This window comes from Macrobrachium nipponense, chromosome 5 (genome assembly GCF_015104395.2).
Source record: "Macrobrachium nipponense isolate FS-2020 chromosome 5, ASM1510439v2, whole genome shotgun sequence".
In the NCBI taxonomy this organism is placed as follows: Eukaryota; Metazoa; Arthropoda; class Malacostraca; order Decapoda; family Palaemonidae; genus Macrobrachium; species Macrobrachium nipponense.
The window spans coordinates 97,182,008-97,199,086 of NC_061107.1; the positions used below are offsets into that span (position 1 = coordinate 97,182,008).

At 34.3% G+C, this 17,079-nt stretch overlaps 1 protein-coding gene across 9 annotated transcripts in view; it reads right to left on the reverse strand.

Moving 5' to 3' along the window:
• Positions 1–3,760: 3,760 nt before the first annotated feature.
• Positions 3,761–17,079, reverse strand: part of LOC135215540 (hemicentin-2-like) — a 57,398-nt gene continuing 44,079 nt past the window's right edge. For 6 of the 9 annotated variants that reach the window (XR_010314705.1, XR_010314707.1, XR_010314704.1 and 3 more), the window contains exons 6-9: positions 15,006–15,156; positions 10,562–10,710; positions 6,121–6,364; positions 3,761–4,550 (exon numbers count right to left, since the gene is read on the reverse strand). Coding sequence is in view for 1 of the 9 variants with exons in the window: in XM_064250373.1 (XP_064106443.1) it covers positions 6,261–6,364; positions 10,562–10,710; positions 15,006–15,156 (404 nt within the window). In the remaining 8 variants the exon portion in view is untranslated. Of the gene's footprint in view, positions 4,551–5,620; positions 6,365–10,561; positions 10,711–15,005; positions 15,157–17,079 lie in introns of those variants that run through there. The other 3 variants (XR_010314710.1, XR_010314711.1, XM_064250373.1) reach the window with 3 other exon arrangements.

The window sequence follows — 17,079 nt, forward strand, 5'->3', positions numbered from 1 at the left end:
TTATTAATTTTTGTTGGGAAAATTTGTGTAAAAATTCATGATATTAAATTGTATATGCTCCCGTGTTGTTTTCAAAATGTACTGTTTTTCTGGAAGAATCACTTGTTTACCGCGGGTATCCTTCAAGGTGTGGCTAGCCTATGACTCCTCCTCCTCTCTGTAGACTGAAAATCGCCCTTATGGCTAATGTGGTAGTGTCAGTTTGTATATTAAGCCTTCCTTTGACTATGGTGTTCTTTGTGAAATCAGTATGCCTCAGTAAAGGGTCCGAATAGGACCGAAAGTACTCGGCCAACTCGTTTTTTCATTTTTTTCCTTCGTGGCAAAAAAACCTTTATATATATATATATATATATATATATATATATATATATATATATACATATATATATATATATATATATATATATATATATATATATATATATATATATATATATATATATATATATATATATATATATATATATATATATATATATATATATATATATATATATATATATATATATATATATATATATATATATATATATATATATATATATATATATATATATAATATATATCTAAAAGTGTGTGTATGTATGTGTTTACATGAGAGAGTCAGCATCTATAAACTTGACGACTGAATAGGCTGAGTCTATCTACATGATTTCATTAGCATGTACACGTACACGTGCAAATGTCTCATATAACGATAGCTGCAGATAATAAAAATAACCATTAGCAACTCCGGAATGCAGAGTCAATGTAATACTCCATGGCCGCCCCCCCCCCCCAAAAAAAAAAAAAAAACTATTCTAACACTATTACCTCTAGTAAACTCGCCAACGTCTGTCATTCCAGAATGCAGCGTTGGTAATTGGAACTCGGGGATCGTGGGAGGTGTCGAGACTGGAATCGATGAATGTCTCTGGCAAGTGCCACTTCTATTAAGGACGATCTTACCCTTCTGCGGTGGATCCCTCAATTTCGCCGATTGGGCACTGACTGTATCCCACTCACTGCATCCAAGGGTCATTTTTCAGGACTGGATTTTGGGTGGCCATATGCAGCTGTCATAAAAGAGCTACATTTACATCTTTTGATCCAGTTATAACTTTTGCAAGGACTCTCGTCAAGTAGATAACTGAAGGAACAAATGAACTGTTAGATTACTCCGGTTGTAGTTTAGTAGTTGTTACAGCAACAGGCAGACAAGGAGGCGTACCTTATTGTGTACACGCGCACATGCGCACAATAAACTTTACATCTGGAGAGATTCTGCTATTACCTTACTCATCTTAGGCGCTCTTTAATCTGTCTATTCAGTCTTTTACCTGTCCTCTTGATGTTCACACCTAAATTGAATATAAGACCAGACTATCCTCTTCTTGCCATTCCTGCAGTTGCTGTATCACTAAGTATAAACTGCTCTTCGTCTGGCATGCAGCAACTCAGTGCGTCATTGCAAACCAAACCTGTACTTCAGCCTTTCGAAACTAAATGAAATAGTTCATTTTCTGATATGGCGCCATGATATACTCACTCCCTCTCTTACCTTGAGGACATCATAGCCTGGGACGTCTAATAGTCGGTACCCCAGCAGCTTTTCCATCTGCTATTTATTATAAGTCTCAAAATTTAGATAAAGTTGTCATGATCCTTTCATTTAACCGATGTGACTTGAAGGGAAAATCACATGTATCATGTTAACAGTTTAGCAACTCTAAGTCATTTTTCAAGTTCCGGGCAAAATTGTCAGCGTGGCAAAATAATCTTGGTAGAGAATTTTCTCCTTGACAGATCCGTTCACACGCGAGCCAACTCACCAATCGTTCTAAGGAAAATTCTAAACCGTTGCATCATCGAAACGCTGGTTAAAAGTTTCATATCGGCAACAAACGAATAACGCAACAACTGGGAACTCTCATGAATTTAAGTTCTGACGGCAATAAAAACCATAGAAAGAAAGATGATAACTTTTTATTTTTTTTATTTTATTTTTTTTCATCAGCATATGGATGGAGACTCTCAAGTTGTTGGTGATTACTGCTGAGCAACTACGACTGAGGTATCTAAAATCACTTGCATCTGTGGTGTTTTAAGCTTACAGATGTGTGTATTTATGTATGTATGTATGCATGTTTTTTTACAAGAGTATATTTAATTTAATGTTTTGCAGGGAAAAGTTGTAGAAGTTAAGATTCTGCTTAAATGGTTTTAAGGTTTTCGTTTATTTAGCTGAATCTGATGTTTTAATGGTAAAAATTAAAATCCTGAAATTATTTCAAATGTTCTATTTTAGGTGGGTTTTCTAAAGGCTTCTAGGTGCATTTTTATGCACTTTTGTAATTTTAACAACTGTATATGTTTTGGTCAATAAACTTTCATATATGTATGAATGTATGTATGAATGTATATGAAAATTGTTGAACATTAATAAGGAAATTTGAAGTAATGATATATCAGTGGAGTATTTAATTTGCCGTGAAAAGAAATTCTAGTTGATTGTCCAAAGGGATCTTTTTACAAGTAAAAAAAAAACACTTCCTTTCATAGATATATCTTTTTCCAGATTCTTCGTCCTTTCAATAAGAATGCTGGAGGATCGCTTAAATTATCTAATGTTTTGGGGAAATTGGGATAAGTAAAATATATTAGATATTGTATACCTCTTAACATACAGTATTCAGTTCAGTTTTCTTACCATTATAGGAATAAACTTAACAACTCGATATTTGCAAAGAGAAGAGATGAAGTTAAACTCCAACATTTCAGGAGGCCTTTTCTTGTTGAACGAAGTTTGTTTTTTTTTGAAAATCCTCAATATATATATATATATATATATATATATATATATATATATATATATATACACATTTAAAATCATAATAGATGCGCGTGACTACATTATATATGCGAATACCACAGGAAAATGACAGGCAGAAGGTCAGTACTGACCTTCTGCCTGCCATTTTCCTGTAGTATTCGCATATATATATATATATATAATATATATATTATATATATATATAATAATTTATATTATATATATATGCGAATACTACAGGAAAATGGCAGGCAGAAGGTCAGTACTGACTTCTGCCTGTCATTTTCCTGTGGTATTCGCATATATAATGTAGTCACGCGCATCTATTATGATTTTAAATGTGTATATATATATATTAGATATATATAAATATATATATATATTAATATTTCTATATATATATATATATATATATATTGAAATTTTATATTGCTAATAGTTACACCACGATTTTTGCATAATACCCAAATGCTGGTCAAAAAGTACTTCATCGTACGAATGCAGTTTCACGAGGTAATCATCACTTCTCTAGATGCTGATAAACATCCCGGGAAATTTATAATTCGAAGAACCAATGAAAACCTTTTGCAAAACATAAGCGAATTTGAATATCTTTTGTCTGATCAGTTGAAAGTGGATTTTTATGTGATAAAATTCTGCTTCCCTCAAAGATACGTGTTTATCTTGAGCTTCGATAGACTTTGTATTCTTCCAACATCGAGGGAAAGTCTGAGAAACATTTTATCTGTTCTCGTTTATAAAAGCTTGGTCAAACAGGCGAGTTTCTCGATGAAGAAGAAGAAGAAAAAGAATAAAAAGGCTCAGGGAGAAACAGAATCTTTTATACTATGACAAAACATAATTTACTGTATAAGATGTGATCATAGACAAAATGACGCGATGAAGTGAAGATATCAGAGGAGAAGTGAAATACAACAGTTATCAGGAAATCAATTTTATTCTTAACATATGGTACAACATACACAAGAATTACACAAATTCACACTTATTGCCACATAATTACTGTACAATAAGAGAGCCCATACGTGAAACATGTGGCTGAAATCATGATCAAGTTCTGGCCATCACTTGAAAATGGAAATTCCAGATGAAAATGATGATTGCCAGGAGGAATTGTGCAAGAGTTGATTTTCATACAAAAGTTCTAATGAGTGACATCAAAGTAAATGATGTCAATTTCACATTTATCATCACGATTGTTTAGATGGAGTAGAATCATCCAATAGAAAACAAACATATTCTGCTTAGCTACTTGTGAATATAATGTACAGTTCTTTTCCCTTACTCGGGGAGTAAACCTACAAACTACTTTGTTGTTATTGTTGTTCTTGTTCTTGTTATTGTTGTTATTCTTGCTGTTGTTGTTCTTGTTGGGTGGGTAGGAAAGCCCTATGGAAAAGCCTTAAAAGGTCTGAAAAAGGTGTTTTGCGTTGAGTTAAAGATACAGGAATTTTAGGATAGGATATTTATGATTTATTTATTAAAATGAAAATTTAAAGAATAATTAATGTGCATGTTAAACTATACAGAAAAATTATTTCTGATAAAATATAGTGTTTTTATTTAAATTTTCGTTGTTGAAACAACGCACTATTTGACCGTAGATGTTAGCACGCGCCCCGAGTAAGCTGGAGGTCGGATCACGCCTTGTCTTAGATGATAAAACTTGTTGAACAGCTCCCGTAGGCTTATTTGTGTCGCAATTTCTACATCACTGTAATGTAAAGTTTTGAAAGAGGAAACAGCATGAAAAAATCATGTATTTCAATATGTTGTCCATATTAGAATGCAATTGTAATACAAATGAATATGAAGATATTTGACCATATGAGTTGTTGATTTTGCACAAAAGAAAAGTTTTTCAAGATAAGTAATGTTGCTTTTTTGAGGGCTTTATTGAAAGATTCCATTCATGAAGCAATGGAATCAATAAAAACGCACATGTACAAAATATGAAAAGTTCAAGATTGACAATGCAATGCAAAAGTCCCCTCTTTTATCCCGTAAATAAATGAAAAACTATAAAGCAGTATGACCCAAGAGATGTAGTAACGGGAATGCTTTGATTATCAGAGGACGTTACTAAAACTATTGACTTATTCCTTCACTGGAAATATCTGCGATTACATTTATGAACTTTCACCAAACTGTTAAAAGACGTCTCTCCCGAACTCAAGCTCTTTTATAATGAAACCAATTCGTTATTTAGATCTAAAATGAATTCAAACTACTTTGGTCACCGCAGGTGCCATTCTACCCGTGTGCTACATAGAAGTGTAACAATAATTAAAGAGGGTTTGTCTGTAAGCGCAAAAAAAAGAATACGACGCTGTTACAAAGCAGAAAGAAGAAGAAGAAAAAATCAAGACATAAAGATAAAAAAGTTTTACCCCAACCAGGAGAAGTTTCTTAAATTCAATGTCAATAGAAACAGAGATAAACGGATAACCTACAACAATTAGGATCATGACATTTTTAAAGCTACCTAATTTTTTAAATACTTGTTCACTACACACGCCTTCTACATAAAGTATTACCAAGGAGGGAGTAAAATAATTAATGTTCTCACAAAACTACAAATTCCATCTTCAGGTTATTTGTTTCAAAAACGATGAAAATAAAACAAAGATAAACAGGCATTATCAAAACCATAACATTCATTGCTTGCTTCATCTTTTGTCACGATTTCCCCTGTAATTCACTGGATATATATATATATATATATATATATAGATATATATACAATATATATATGATATATATATATATATAGTATATATGACTTTAGTTACTATATACATAGAAACATCTTGAGAAGAGACAGTTGGAAATGAAACTGCTAAGATAAAAATTACCCGATCATTTATGAAGCACCGAAAGATTGATTATTAATAATCCTGGAAATAAAGAAATAGAGTAATTTTGCCCATTCGTCTTCATAATTACCTATGAAAATAATATACAGGGTTTTTACAGTTAATGATATGAGTGTTATTACTGTTAACAGAAGAATTTGTGATATTGAAGGTATAGGCTGAATGGAACGGGAATCTGCATTGGAAGGTATAAATGATTGTTGTTATCTTATTTTAAATCCCATGAAAGTGATAAAAAAAGACAACGACCAAATTTGTCAAAGAACTTGAAAGTTGCAAAATATTTAATCCCAAACAATGCATAGCCCTTTAGGCAAAGCTACAGATTCCTAGGCATCACCAATAAAATAAATCAAAGCTTTCAAGCACGCTAACGTTGCTTTGAGAAATAGGTCAGTAGATCCTCACCTTCACGGTTGAGGACATTGTTTATTCCGTAGATTTCAGAGGAAAAACGTTCTGAAGGTGAATAAACTGGGATTTATGAAGCAGGATGTAGCGGATATGGTTTGTTTCTAAGAACCCTTGCAAAGGAATTTGTAGTGGTATCATCTGACCGTGTGAATCAGGAGAACGCATATCACAAGGTCTATTAGCCTGCTACTGCGGAGGCTGGTGGCAGAGTCGTGATGCATTGCCCTCGGCTGTTCATCTAGAAACAGAAATAATTCAGATATTATACATGTTGGACTAAATAACGGGAAGCCCATCATTCCGTCTTAGTGTTAAATGTTAAATACATACTAGAACTATGTATTAGAAGGGAATTCCACCGAAATCACGAGTAATGTACCTTATTACATCAACTGCTTATCCTGTAAGAATGATACTTACCGGTAAACGGTGGAAGCTATTTTCTTTTTATTCAAAAAGGGAGAAAATTAGTATTTTTTGAAGAAAACTGCTGCATAGGAAAATATCAAGGAAATGACTCATTTTTTTTTTTTTTTTTTATGTATAACCCACAATACTAGGCATCGTCAAAACAATCCAGTAACTTTACACTATATAAAATACCGTACAAGTGAATGATCTTACAGTCCATAAGATCGTACTGTTTCACTAGTCTATATTTGGTCAAAATAATAAATCCATAATCGTGTCGATCTATATATTTACACTTTACTGTAATTCCTAAAATTTCATGATAATTTCATATTCATTTTGAATTTCCAGTATATATACTTATATGATATATTATTATTAAACTATATATCTATATATATTATATTATACATATTTATAATTATTTTTTTTTTTTTATTCATTATACTTCTACCTTTAATTTTTTTTTTTTTTTTATTTTGATTCACAATTTTTATTTTATTTTTACTTGCAATATAATAATATATATATAGAATATATTAAAATTAATAGAGAGAGAGAGGAGATGACGAGAGAGAGAGGTGAAAGAGGGGGAATGGCTAATAATATGTTTAAAGTGTTTTATATAATAATAAAGTCACATTGTCTAGTATTAGTCAGTTAGAGAATCCCATTCCTAATCAACCATGGAATCGGACCCATCTGTAATAAAGATAATAGTTATATAGACACCCCACGTCACTCTTTTCAAAGTATTTACGTAAAGAGAATATTTCCACACTTCTCTCTCTTTTCCAAAAGGTAACAGATTTTCTAAGTTTTTAAAGAACGTGTCTTACCTTTTCGATGGGCGTTTTCTCCCGACACTTAGAGCAACCGCTTGTTCTCTCCTTTGCACAAGAATGCGTCTTCCACAAGTACCCTGAACCAGTAGGCCTGTAATACGCGTACAAACGAATGCACATGCCTCGCAAACGGGGAACGACCTCTGAGACAAGTTGCTTGTTCAGCAAATACCATTCTCTCCCCTGTGAACTTTGCAGTGTACCACCCCTTGTCTCTAGGCGAGCAGAGCTATGTGACTTTATTATTATATAAAACACTTTAAACATATTATTAGCCATTCCCCCTCTTTCACCTCTCTATAGGAGCTCGGCTACCCCATGCTAGCACCCGCCTAGCTCTAGACACACAAGCGTCTTACAATATATATAAAACCAGAGGCTGGCTCAAAAAAGAAAATAATGCACTCCCGTCTCACACCATATCGGCAACTAATAACGCCGGAAATATGATAAAAGCCATAAACACATGGGCAGTGCCAGTAATCAGATACAGCGCAGGAATAGTGGAATGGACGAAGACAGAACTCCGCAGCATAGATCAGAAAACCAGGAAACATATGACAATACACAAAGCACTACACCCAAGAGCAAATACGGACAGACTATACATAACACGAAAGGAAGGAGGGAGAGGACTACGAAGTATAGAGGACTGCGTCAACATCGAGAACAGAGCACTGGGGCAATATCTGAAAACCAGTGAAGACGAGTGGCTACAGAGTGCATGGGAAGAAGGACTAATAAAAGTAGACGAAGACCCAGAAATATACAGAGACAGGAGAATGACCGACAGAACAGAGGACTGGCACAACAAACCAATGCACGGACAATACTTGAGACAGACCAAAGAACTAGCCAGCGATGACACGTGGCAATGGCTACAGAGGGGAGAGCTAAAGAACGAAACTGAAGGAATGATAACAGCGGCACAAGATCAGGCCCTAAGAACCAGATATGTTCAAAGAACGATAGACGGAAATAACATCTCTCCCATATGTAGGAAGTGCAATACGAAAAATGAAACCATAAACCGCATAGCAAGCGAATGCCCGGCACTTGCACAGAACCAGTACAAAAAGAGGCATGATTTAGTAGCAAAAACCCTCCACTGGAGCCTGTGCAAGAAACATCAGCTACCTTGCAGTAATAAGTGGTACGAGCACCAACCTGAAGGAGTGATAGAAAACGATCAGGCAAAGATCCTCTGGGACTATGGTATCAGAACGGATAGGATGATACGTGCAAACAGACCAGACGTGACGTTGATTGACAAAGTCAAGACGAAAGTATCACTCATTGATGTCGCAATATCATGGGGCACCAAGAGTTGAAGAGAAAGAGAGGGAAAAAATGGATAAGTATCAAGATCTGAAAATAGAAACAAGAAGGATATAGGATATGCCAGTGGAAATCGTACCCATAATCATAGGAGCACTAGGCACGATCCTAAGATCCCTGAAAAGGAATCTAGAAAAACTAGAGGCTGAAGTAGCTCCAGGACTCATGCAGAAGAGTGTGATCCTAGAAACGGCGCACATAGTAAGAAAAGTGATGGACTCCTAAGGAGGCAGGATGCAACCCGGAACCCCACACTATAAATACCACCCAGTCGAATTGGAGGACTGTGATACAGCAAAAAAAAAAAAAAAAAAAAAAAAATCTATTGGACATTGTACTCCAGATTTCAATATATATGAACATCGTAAAATTCGTTTATCTTGACGTTTCATATGTATCGAATAAGCACGTTACTCGCCAACCTAAATAGTACTGAAAAAGCCGTAATAAGAAGAATAGAAAAGAACTTCTATAAAATAATGCAGCTGAAGCAGCAATCTCCTTCAATAGAACATGTTTGAAAGAGGGTCTTCTACCTAAATAACCAATAATAATAATAATAATAATAATAATAATAATAATAATAGGGTGATGCGTGCAAGTAGACCAGACGTGACGTTGATTGACAAAGTCAAGAAGAAAGTATCACTCACTGATGTCGCAATACCATGGGACACCAGAGTTGAAGAGGAAAAATGAGAGGAAAACAAAAATGGATAAGTATCAAGAACTGAAAATAGAAATAAGAAGGATATGGGATATGCCAGTGGAATTTGTACCCATAATCATAGGAACATGGAATTTGTACCCATAATCATAGGAACACTAGGCACGATCCCAAGATCCCTGAAAAGGAATCTGGAAAAACTAGAGGCTGAAGTAGCTCTAGGACTCATGCAGAAGAGTGTGATCCTAGAAACGGCGCACATAGTAAGAAAAGTGATGGACTCCTAAGGAGGCAGGATGCAACCCGGAACCCCACACTATAAATACCACCCAGTCGAATTAAAGGACTGTGATACAGCAAAAAAAAAAAAAAAAAAAGATAATGATAATAATAATAATTTTCATTTTCAGCTCAAGGCCATATACATGAAATATACAAAGAATAGACAATAACATACAGACTAGATACATAAGACAATATGATAAAAAAAACATTAAATCGGCAATATTCATATTTGCTGAGGTAGTATAAAAGATGGTAGTCAAAATAAATGGTCATGGTCATAACAGTACTAAGGTTGAGAATAGTTAAAAATTGAATGCAAAAAATATATTGATTATAATCACAGTAATAATGAAAAAAGGAAAATACCAGTAATGACAATAATCATAGCAAATACAATAATAATGACAGATTCTCAAGATGATATTTTGCAAAAACAGATAGATATTAAGTCATTTGATAATATTGAGATAGTTTTAGTCATATGGATGATATTGAGATAACTTTAATATTAATATTGATAATACTGGGGGACAGTCAAAGTATTAGAGGTTTCAAAAAGAGGTCAGGAAAGAAGACTCAAATGGTTTGTTCATGTCATGGGGAGAGAAGATGAACACGTATGTAAGAGGGTTATGAACATGGAGGTGGAGGGCAGAAGAGGGAGGGGAAGGCCAAAGTTCAGGTGGAAAAATAAATTATAGAATGACATGAAGGAAAAGGGTCTAAGAGAACAAGATGTACAGGTCAGAGGAAGATGGAAAAGGCTGACTAGAAACAGCGACCCCATATAGAAATGGGAAAAGCTGAAGGTAAAGAGGAAGATTGATAATATTGCAAAGCGGAAACTAGGGTTAATCAAATCGTTGGTAGTGTTCTAAGTGAATCTCACCTTTTAGGACGAATACCGATACTTGGGCAGTGTCGAGTCCCTCTGGCTGACAGGTGTAATTCCCGGCATCTGCTGGAGAGACGCTCGTGAGAGAGAGTCTGGCGCTAGCTTTTGGTCCCTCCTGGGCGATGTGTAGACTCACTCCCCCTCTGCAATGACAATATTAAGGGAGATACCTGTTATGGGTTGAAACCCTGCCACATACGTCCATGTAATGAATGGAACGAAGGGTGGAGAAATGAAACTGTAGATTCTTAAAATTCCATATATTGACAGCTACAGCGATGTGAAGGCGGAAGGAAGTTCCGTGCTACACTCCTCAGTGACCACCGGAAGGAACTGATTAATGTATCGTATATATGGCGGGAAACAATAGCATTGTTGCCGCATATAAATGCAGTGTTGCCACGATGCGTAGTGAAACAAGTGGTCTTACAGTAAGTAGAGTGCAAATGGTAAAAGGATAAATGCAATGTAAATGATAATGTAAACATAATCCTCTAATCAATAATATGCATGAATGCATGTAGTAAGTATATGCAATGTAATGGTAACGATATTTGATATCTACACACTTATCACCAAAAAAATCTTTCCCAAAACCCTTTTATTGCAGAAACAAATATACAGTTATGAACCCTATTCATATGGAACAAACCCACAGGGACCATAGACTTGAAATAGTTCCTCGTTGGACGGGTAATTTTCGTGCTCGCCTACCAATCTGGTGGTTCGAGGTTCAATTCTCCGCTTGGCTAACACGGAATCAGAGGAATTCATGTCTGACGATAGTATTTAATTTCTCGATTTATTGTGGCTCGGATCCCACAATAAGCTGTAGGTCCCGTTGCTGCGATACCATTTGGTTCCCAACCGCGTAAACAATATCTAATCCTTCGGGCCAGCCCTAGGAGAGCTGTTAATCAGCTCAGTGGTCTGGTTAAACTAAGGTATACTTACCAAGCATTCGAGAAGTCAGATAACCTCTAATCGCCTACAGACACTCTTCTAAACAGCCCAATTAGGCTGTTAACACCATAAAACAGACTTTCGCTTGTAACCCCTTTCATTCCTGGAAATTTTCTATTTTCCAATCTCTGAGACTTTCTCTTAATTAAGTCTACAACAGTTACTTCAACAAATAATCTCATATTTACATCAACAACTTCCAATGTCCCGTTCTCTTCACAGTCATCCACTTTTGATAATACTGTCTCTTCAGACAGAATCAGAAAACCTCCCATTTCATAATCTATTTCTGTTTTTTTATTTACTCCCTCTTTCTACATTTTTGTTCCCTTCTAACTCTCCTCTGACTTCGCAGTTATATTCACGTGTTTCTAACGTATTTATAAAAATTCATTAGTCTTATTTAACACAAAGTTCTCCTCTAATTCGTAGGTCTCTAACTGAAACTTTCACTTCAATCGTAAAAAGCTAAAATACACCTCCAGTCTGTCGTTTTCTTTGTATATCATTAATTGCCTTACTATTCTATCTACTTTGTACTCGGATAACTTTATTTTCGGTCTCTTTACTCACTGTTTTGTAATTTGCCTATCTTAAGGAGGAGTAAAGTATATCCTCAAATACCTCTCTGAACATATAACTATAGGGCTTTCTTCATTTTTTTTACTTCAGTCACTCCATAACTCCAAAATACAGCAACTCTTTGCTCACTCAATAACTTTTCATTTGTTCCAAATCGAGCCCAGAGCAAATTCGATCTTCAATATAGTTCTCTTTCGCTCCTCTATTGATGGACTACATACACTAATATCAAAACTTGTTTTATTCCGCCCAGTGTTATACACCAATTCCTTTCCTTCTTTCCATTAACCCTACATTTCTCGGTTCTTTCAATGCAATCACAGATTTTCATTTACTTCATCTAGCTAAGTACTAAAATGTACATACCTTAAGACCGTAAACAACCTTATATTTTTTATGTTTCATTTAAGTCCGTTCATATGAAAAATAGTTCAGATTTTGTATTTTCTGTCGCCTGAGTAATGGGTCTGTGGCTACAGGACTCATGCTCTAGTTAATTGCAAAGTGGTGGGTATTATTATGGCTCGTTCTCTGCGCTCGCCATGAATAACCGTCTTTTGCTCTTGATATCTCACCAAGGGCACACAGCACTCGAGCAGACGAGTCTTTGCCGTGAGTCATTCTTTCTCTTGGCTACAGCATCAATACACTACCGACATTCCACTGACAACTGCGGTACACGGCTCTGATACATTTCTTCAAATATTATTTGGGCGTTGAACGCTCTTCGTCCGTTGCTGTGTTCTTTAATTTTGGCCACCAGTTAGTTGTATGAACTTAATGCATACCAGATTATAATATAACACCTAGTAATTGCCCACTTAATTTACAGCTTAAGAAAAAAAATGTAATTCGGTATTTTCTCTATAATATAAGACCAAGTAATTGCCCACCTAATTTACTGCTTAAGAAAAAAATGTGATTCGGTATTTTCTCTGAAGTCCAGAGAAACAAAAAGTTTCAAGGCTGTGTGCTATTACGCATCAAGTTTACTGCCTCATATTCTAAGTCGAGCACCTTAAATTTCGAGCACCTTAAATTCCCAACGAGAAAATGTTTTGTGTAAATTCCATTTCTTGCTCATTAAGCTCTACAAATACGAGGTTTTAAGTATAATGAGTTTAAACAAAGGATTTGCTTATACAATTTCCCTTAACAACAATAATGTACGATGCTTTGCGTCTTGGAGCAGCTATTTTTATGGGTAGAATTGAAATTCGCGAAGCGTTAATGTTATGATCTTTATAAGTTGTATTTCAACAGAGATCTTTCACTTTTCCCTTTACTTCCTCTTGATCCTTTGTAATGAACACCGTATTCTTTGGAAGCTTGGATTTTAAGTCAATGGCCTCTATTGGCTTGCACCATAGGAGTAGGGTTCTTCTTCTGAATAATAATGATAATAATAATAATAATAATAATAATAATAATAATAATAATAATAATAATAATAATAATAATAATAATAATAATAATAATATCAGAATAAGTACTTAAAGTTTCTGTTGCGAGTTTTTAGAAAGAGCTAAATTTATAGATCACTCGATTTACATTGACATGTTGACCCATTTTGAAAAACAAGCGTTAGAGTACTGAAAATATAAACAAAGAGTAGACTGTTCCCTTCTTGCATTTTCAATTATGAAAAATATTCTATATTCTTTCTCTAATCAGAAATAATTTTTTTTTCTGAGTCCCTCCACTCACCAGGTTGGACGTATTTCATGTTTCCATTTTCTCTAATTTCGTGATTTCCGATAGACAGAGGAAGAACCGAGAATGGAAAATTCGGCAGTCTCACCAACAGGACCACTGAGCGAATGTTAATATTCATCCAGAAAGGAATAATTCATTTTGAGTCAGGTGGAGTGTGAGCTCGCGAGATAAAATATCTTTTTCTTTTTAGGTTACCCTCAGTGTCCGAGTATTTGAATTAAATATGTACAGGATATTAAAAATTATATTTGGAAGGACGTTTTACACATTCGGCTTACTCCAGAGAATCTGGGCAATTTAATTTTGTCCTCAGTTTTGGCTTCCCGGGGAAATGATGCAATTTTTTCTTGCACCGGAGACCGGAACTCAACTTATCTGCGTTAAAGCGAAATCCGATAAATGGCCCATTTTTGGATATTTATGGCCAGAATTTCAATGAAAATCATTAAAAATCTGTTCGGCTGAAGCACTTCTCTTATATTTTATGATTTACATATGTTACGTAATTGCAAAGCACTTAAGAGAATTCAGCAAATATTGTTGATAAGTCATTCTTTCAAATTCATCGTGAACTGCAACAAGAAATTTTGTCCCTGCGAATTTTAATGGGCACTAATCTTTATCTTCTCCTTTAAATACATATATTATATATATATATATATATATATATATAATAATATATATTATATATATACACACATATATGTATATAATATATATATATATATATATATATATATATATATATATATATATATATATATATATAGGGAAATTATCGGTGTATGGCCATTATCATTAACAAAACATCACTACAACAGATTCATGCTGCCAGATTACTTTAACTCCCAGTTCAGTTTTGATTTGTTATTCTACAGTAAATCGTTGCTTGCCTCCTGTTTCTAGTGTGTGCTCTAATACACGAATTCTTTTCCAAATGATTTAATACATCAGCGTTGTAAGTAGAGGACACTTGCACAAGTTTCTATGCTATCACATCATGCCATCTTATAGTAAACACTATGTCTTGGTGAAGTCATAGAAAACTGATTTATCCACATAGTCAAATTCATACCTCATCGCCCATAATACACATCATGGTCTCATCTACTTAATGAATCTACTGCATGTAGTACATATCAACAAAAGAAGAAACCTATGTGTAAATAATACATACCTCAATCCATCTGTCTTGACGGGAACTAGGTCATGCAGCCAGGTTATGGGTCCTGGAGGTTTAGGAGGTGCAATGACCCAACAAGTAAGCAGCAATCGCGACCCCGTTTCAACGTAGACTTCCGGTGGGCCAGCAATCACAGCTCCACCAACTGGGGTTTAGAAAAATGGGGCAAGGATTAGAAGACACTTATTCATTTCCTTTCGTTATTAGGAGAATGATAGGGACAGGATTCAGCGTGATAAAGCAGATGAAAACGTTGTACAACTTAACGACACAGATGAACCAATGCCACTTTTTCGTAGAAATATTAATGTTGACACTACCAGCTAAAACAAATTAAAGCTAAAGTCTGGCTCAATTTGATGTTGCTGAAGAATGAATGTGCCACAACAGAATTTCGCATTCTCATTCAATTGTTCATCTAATTCATTTAAAGAGAGAGGCAACAACATTTATCCAACTAAATCCATTCTTTTATTACAAGAAAATCTTCAAAAGGTCGCCATTCGAGACAGAGATAGGTCTCCTAGTTTCTGCTTGTCAGTTATCTATGTTTCACACCCAGCACCTGAGTTTGCAAAATCTTTTCTCTGTTACATAATAAAAAAAATCTTTTAAACTTGAGACTGGAAAAGGAATCTTCTTCATTAAGTTTATGAAACCCAATATGGAAACCCGTTATCGATAACTGCTTATAAACTCCGTTACTGGAAATTTATTTTCATCTAGATTTTATGAATGTTTCTGATTTAACACGGGGAGAGTAAATTTAAAGTTGAAGCAAAACCTATTAAACTGGATGACTCTGGAATTACCTGTAATGAGATCATGGAGGCATAGTATACCCATGGGAATTTATTTTGCATAATTAAATCGATTTTGATGGCAGATAACGAGCTAAAAAGTTACGTACAGAACCCTTTAAACTCTCATCGAACGAACTGTTATCAGGGGTATTTTCCTTTCCATAGCAGGAAAATAAATTAAATAAATTATTGTTCTTCATGATTTGAAAAAAATCGTAGTAGTAGTAGCAATAATTAATAATAATAATAATAATAATAATAATAATAATAATAATAATAATAATAATAATAATAATAATAATAAAGACATAAGATCCATTGTTACAATTAGGGATTCCCTCAAGAGAGCTTGCACTTTTAAACTAAGGAAATTGGAAACTACTGGGATTTGCTTATTTACTTTGGGAAACAGCAATAGGCATAATTACACAAACTGCGGTTGGCAAAGCAGAGGAAGCTTGAATGTCTAGTAACGATAAAGCAAGCTTAAACATAACAAGAATGGGGTTTGGAGTTATAGCTAAGAGAAAAACGAATATCCAAACCCGAAAGATCTGAGCAAATGTATCCCCTTGATTTTATTATTATACTCACCATATCCTCACAGTATCCACATTTCCGTGGAAGTAGTATAGTTCCATGGGTAGAGTGAAAATTACAAGAAATAAACATATGAAAATAAGGGTCCAATATCGGAAAAGCAATTTGTGGTTAATGTGCAATTGGAAAGTTATCTGAACTTATTATTCGAAGGAAGAATAAGAGGAAATCTTGAATAGCAAGCGACACGCAAGCAAATCAAAATAAGGATATTTAAAAAAAGTCTATTTTGTTCTCATCATCGTCTATTTGCTTTTTAAAACCATAAGATATAACAAAATAACACAGAGTGGGCAAATATGAATACAGATGTTATAACTATAGGGCAAAAAAAAAAAAAAAAAAAAAAACTTTGATTGGTAAATTATATGAGAGGTTTCTTGTGTTTCTGTGGAAAGTATTTTTAGAAAAAAATATTGCGTAACCATTGTACAAGCTATATTAATTTATATGTAAAGAGATGTTCAAATAAAATACAAAGTCTTGTTCCATAATGAAACTTTGTATATATATATATATATATATATATATATATATATATTATATATATATATATATATATATATCTATATATATATAGTCCTCCAATCTTTCCTCTGATTTAGTTGTACTTATGGATTGTCGCTTACTCGGGTAGTAAGCCTACAAGCTACTTTGTTGATGTT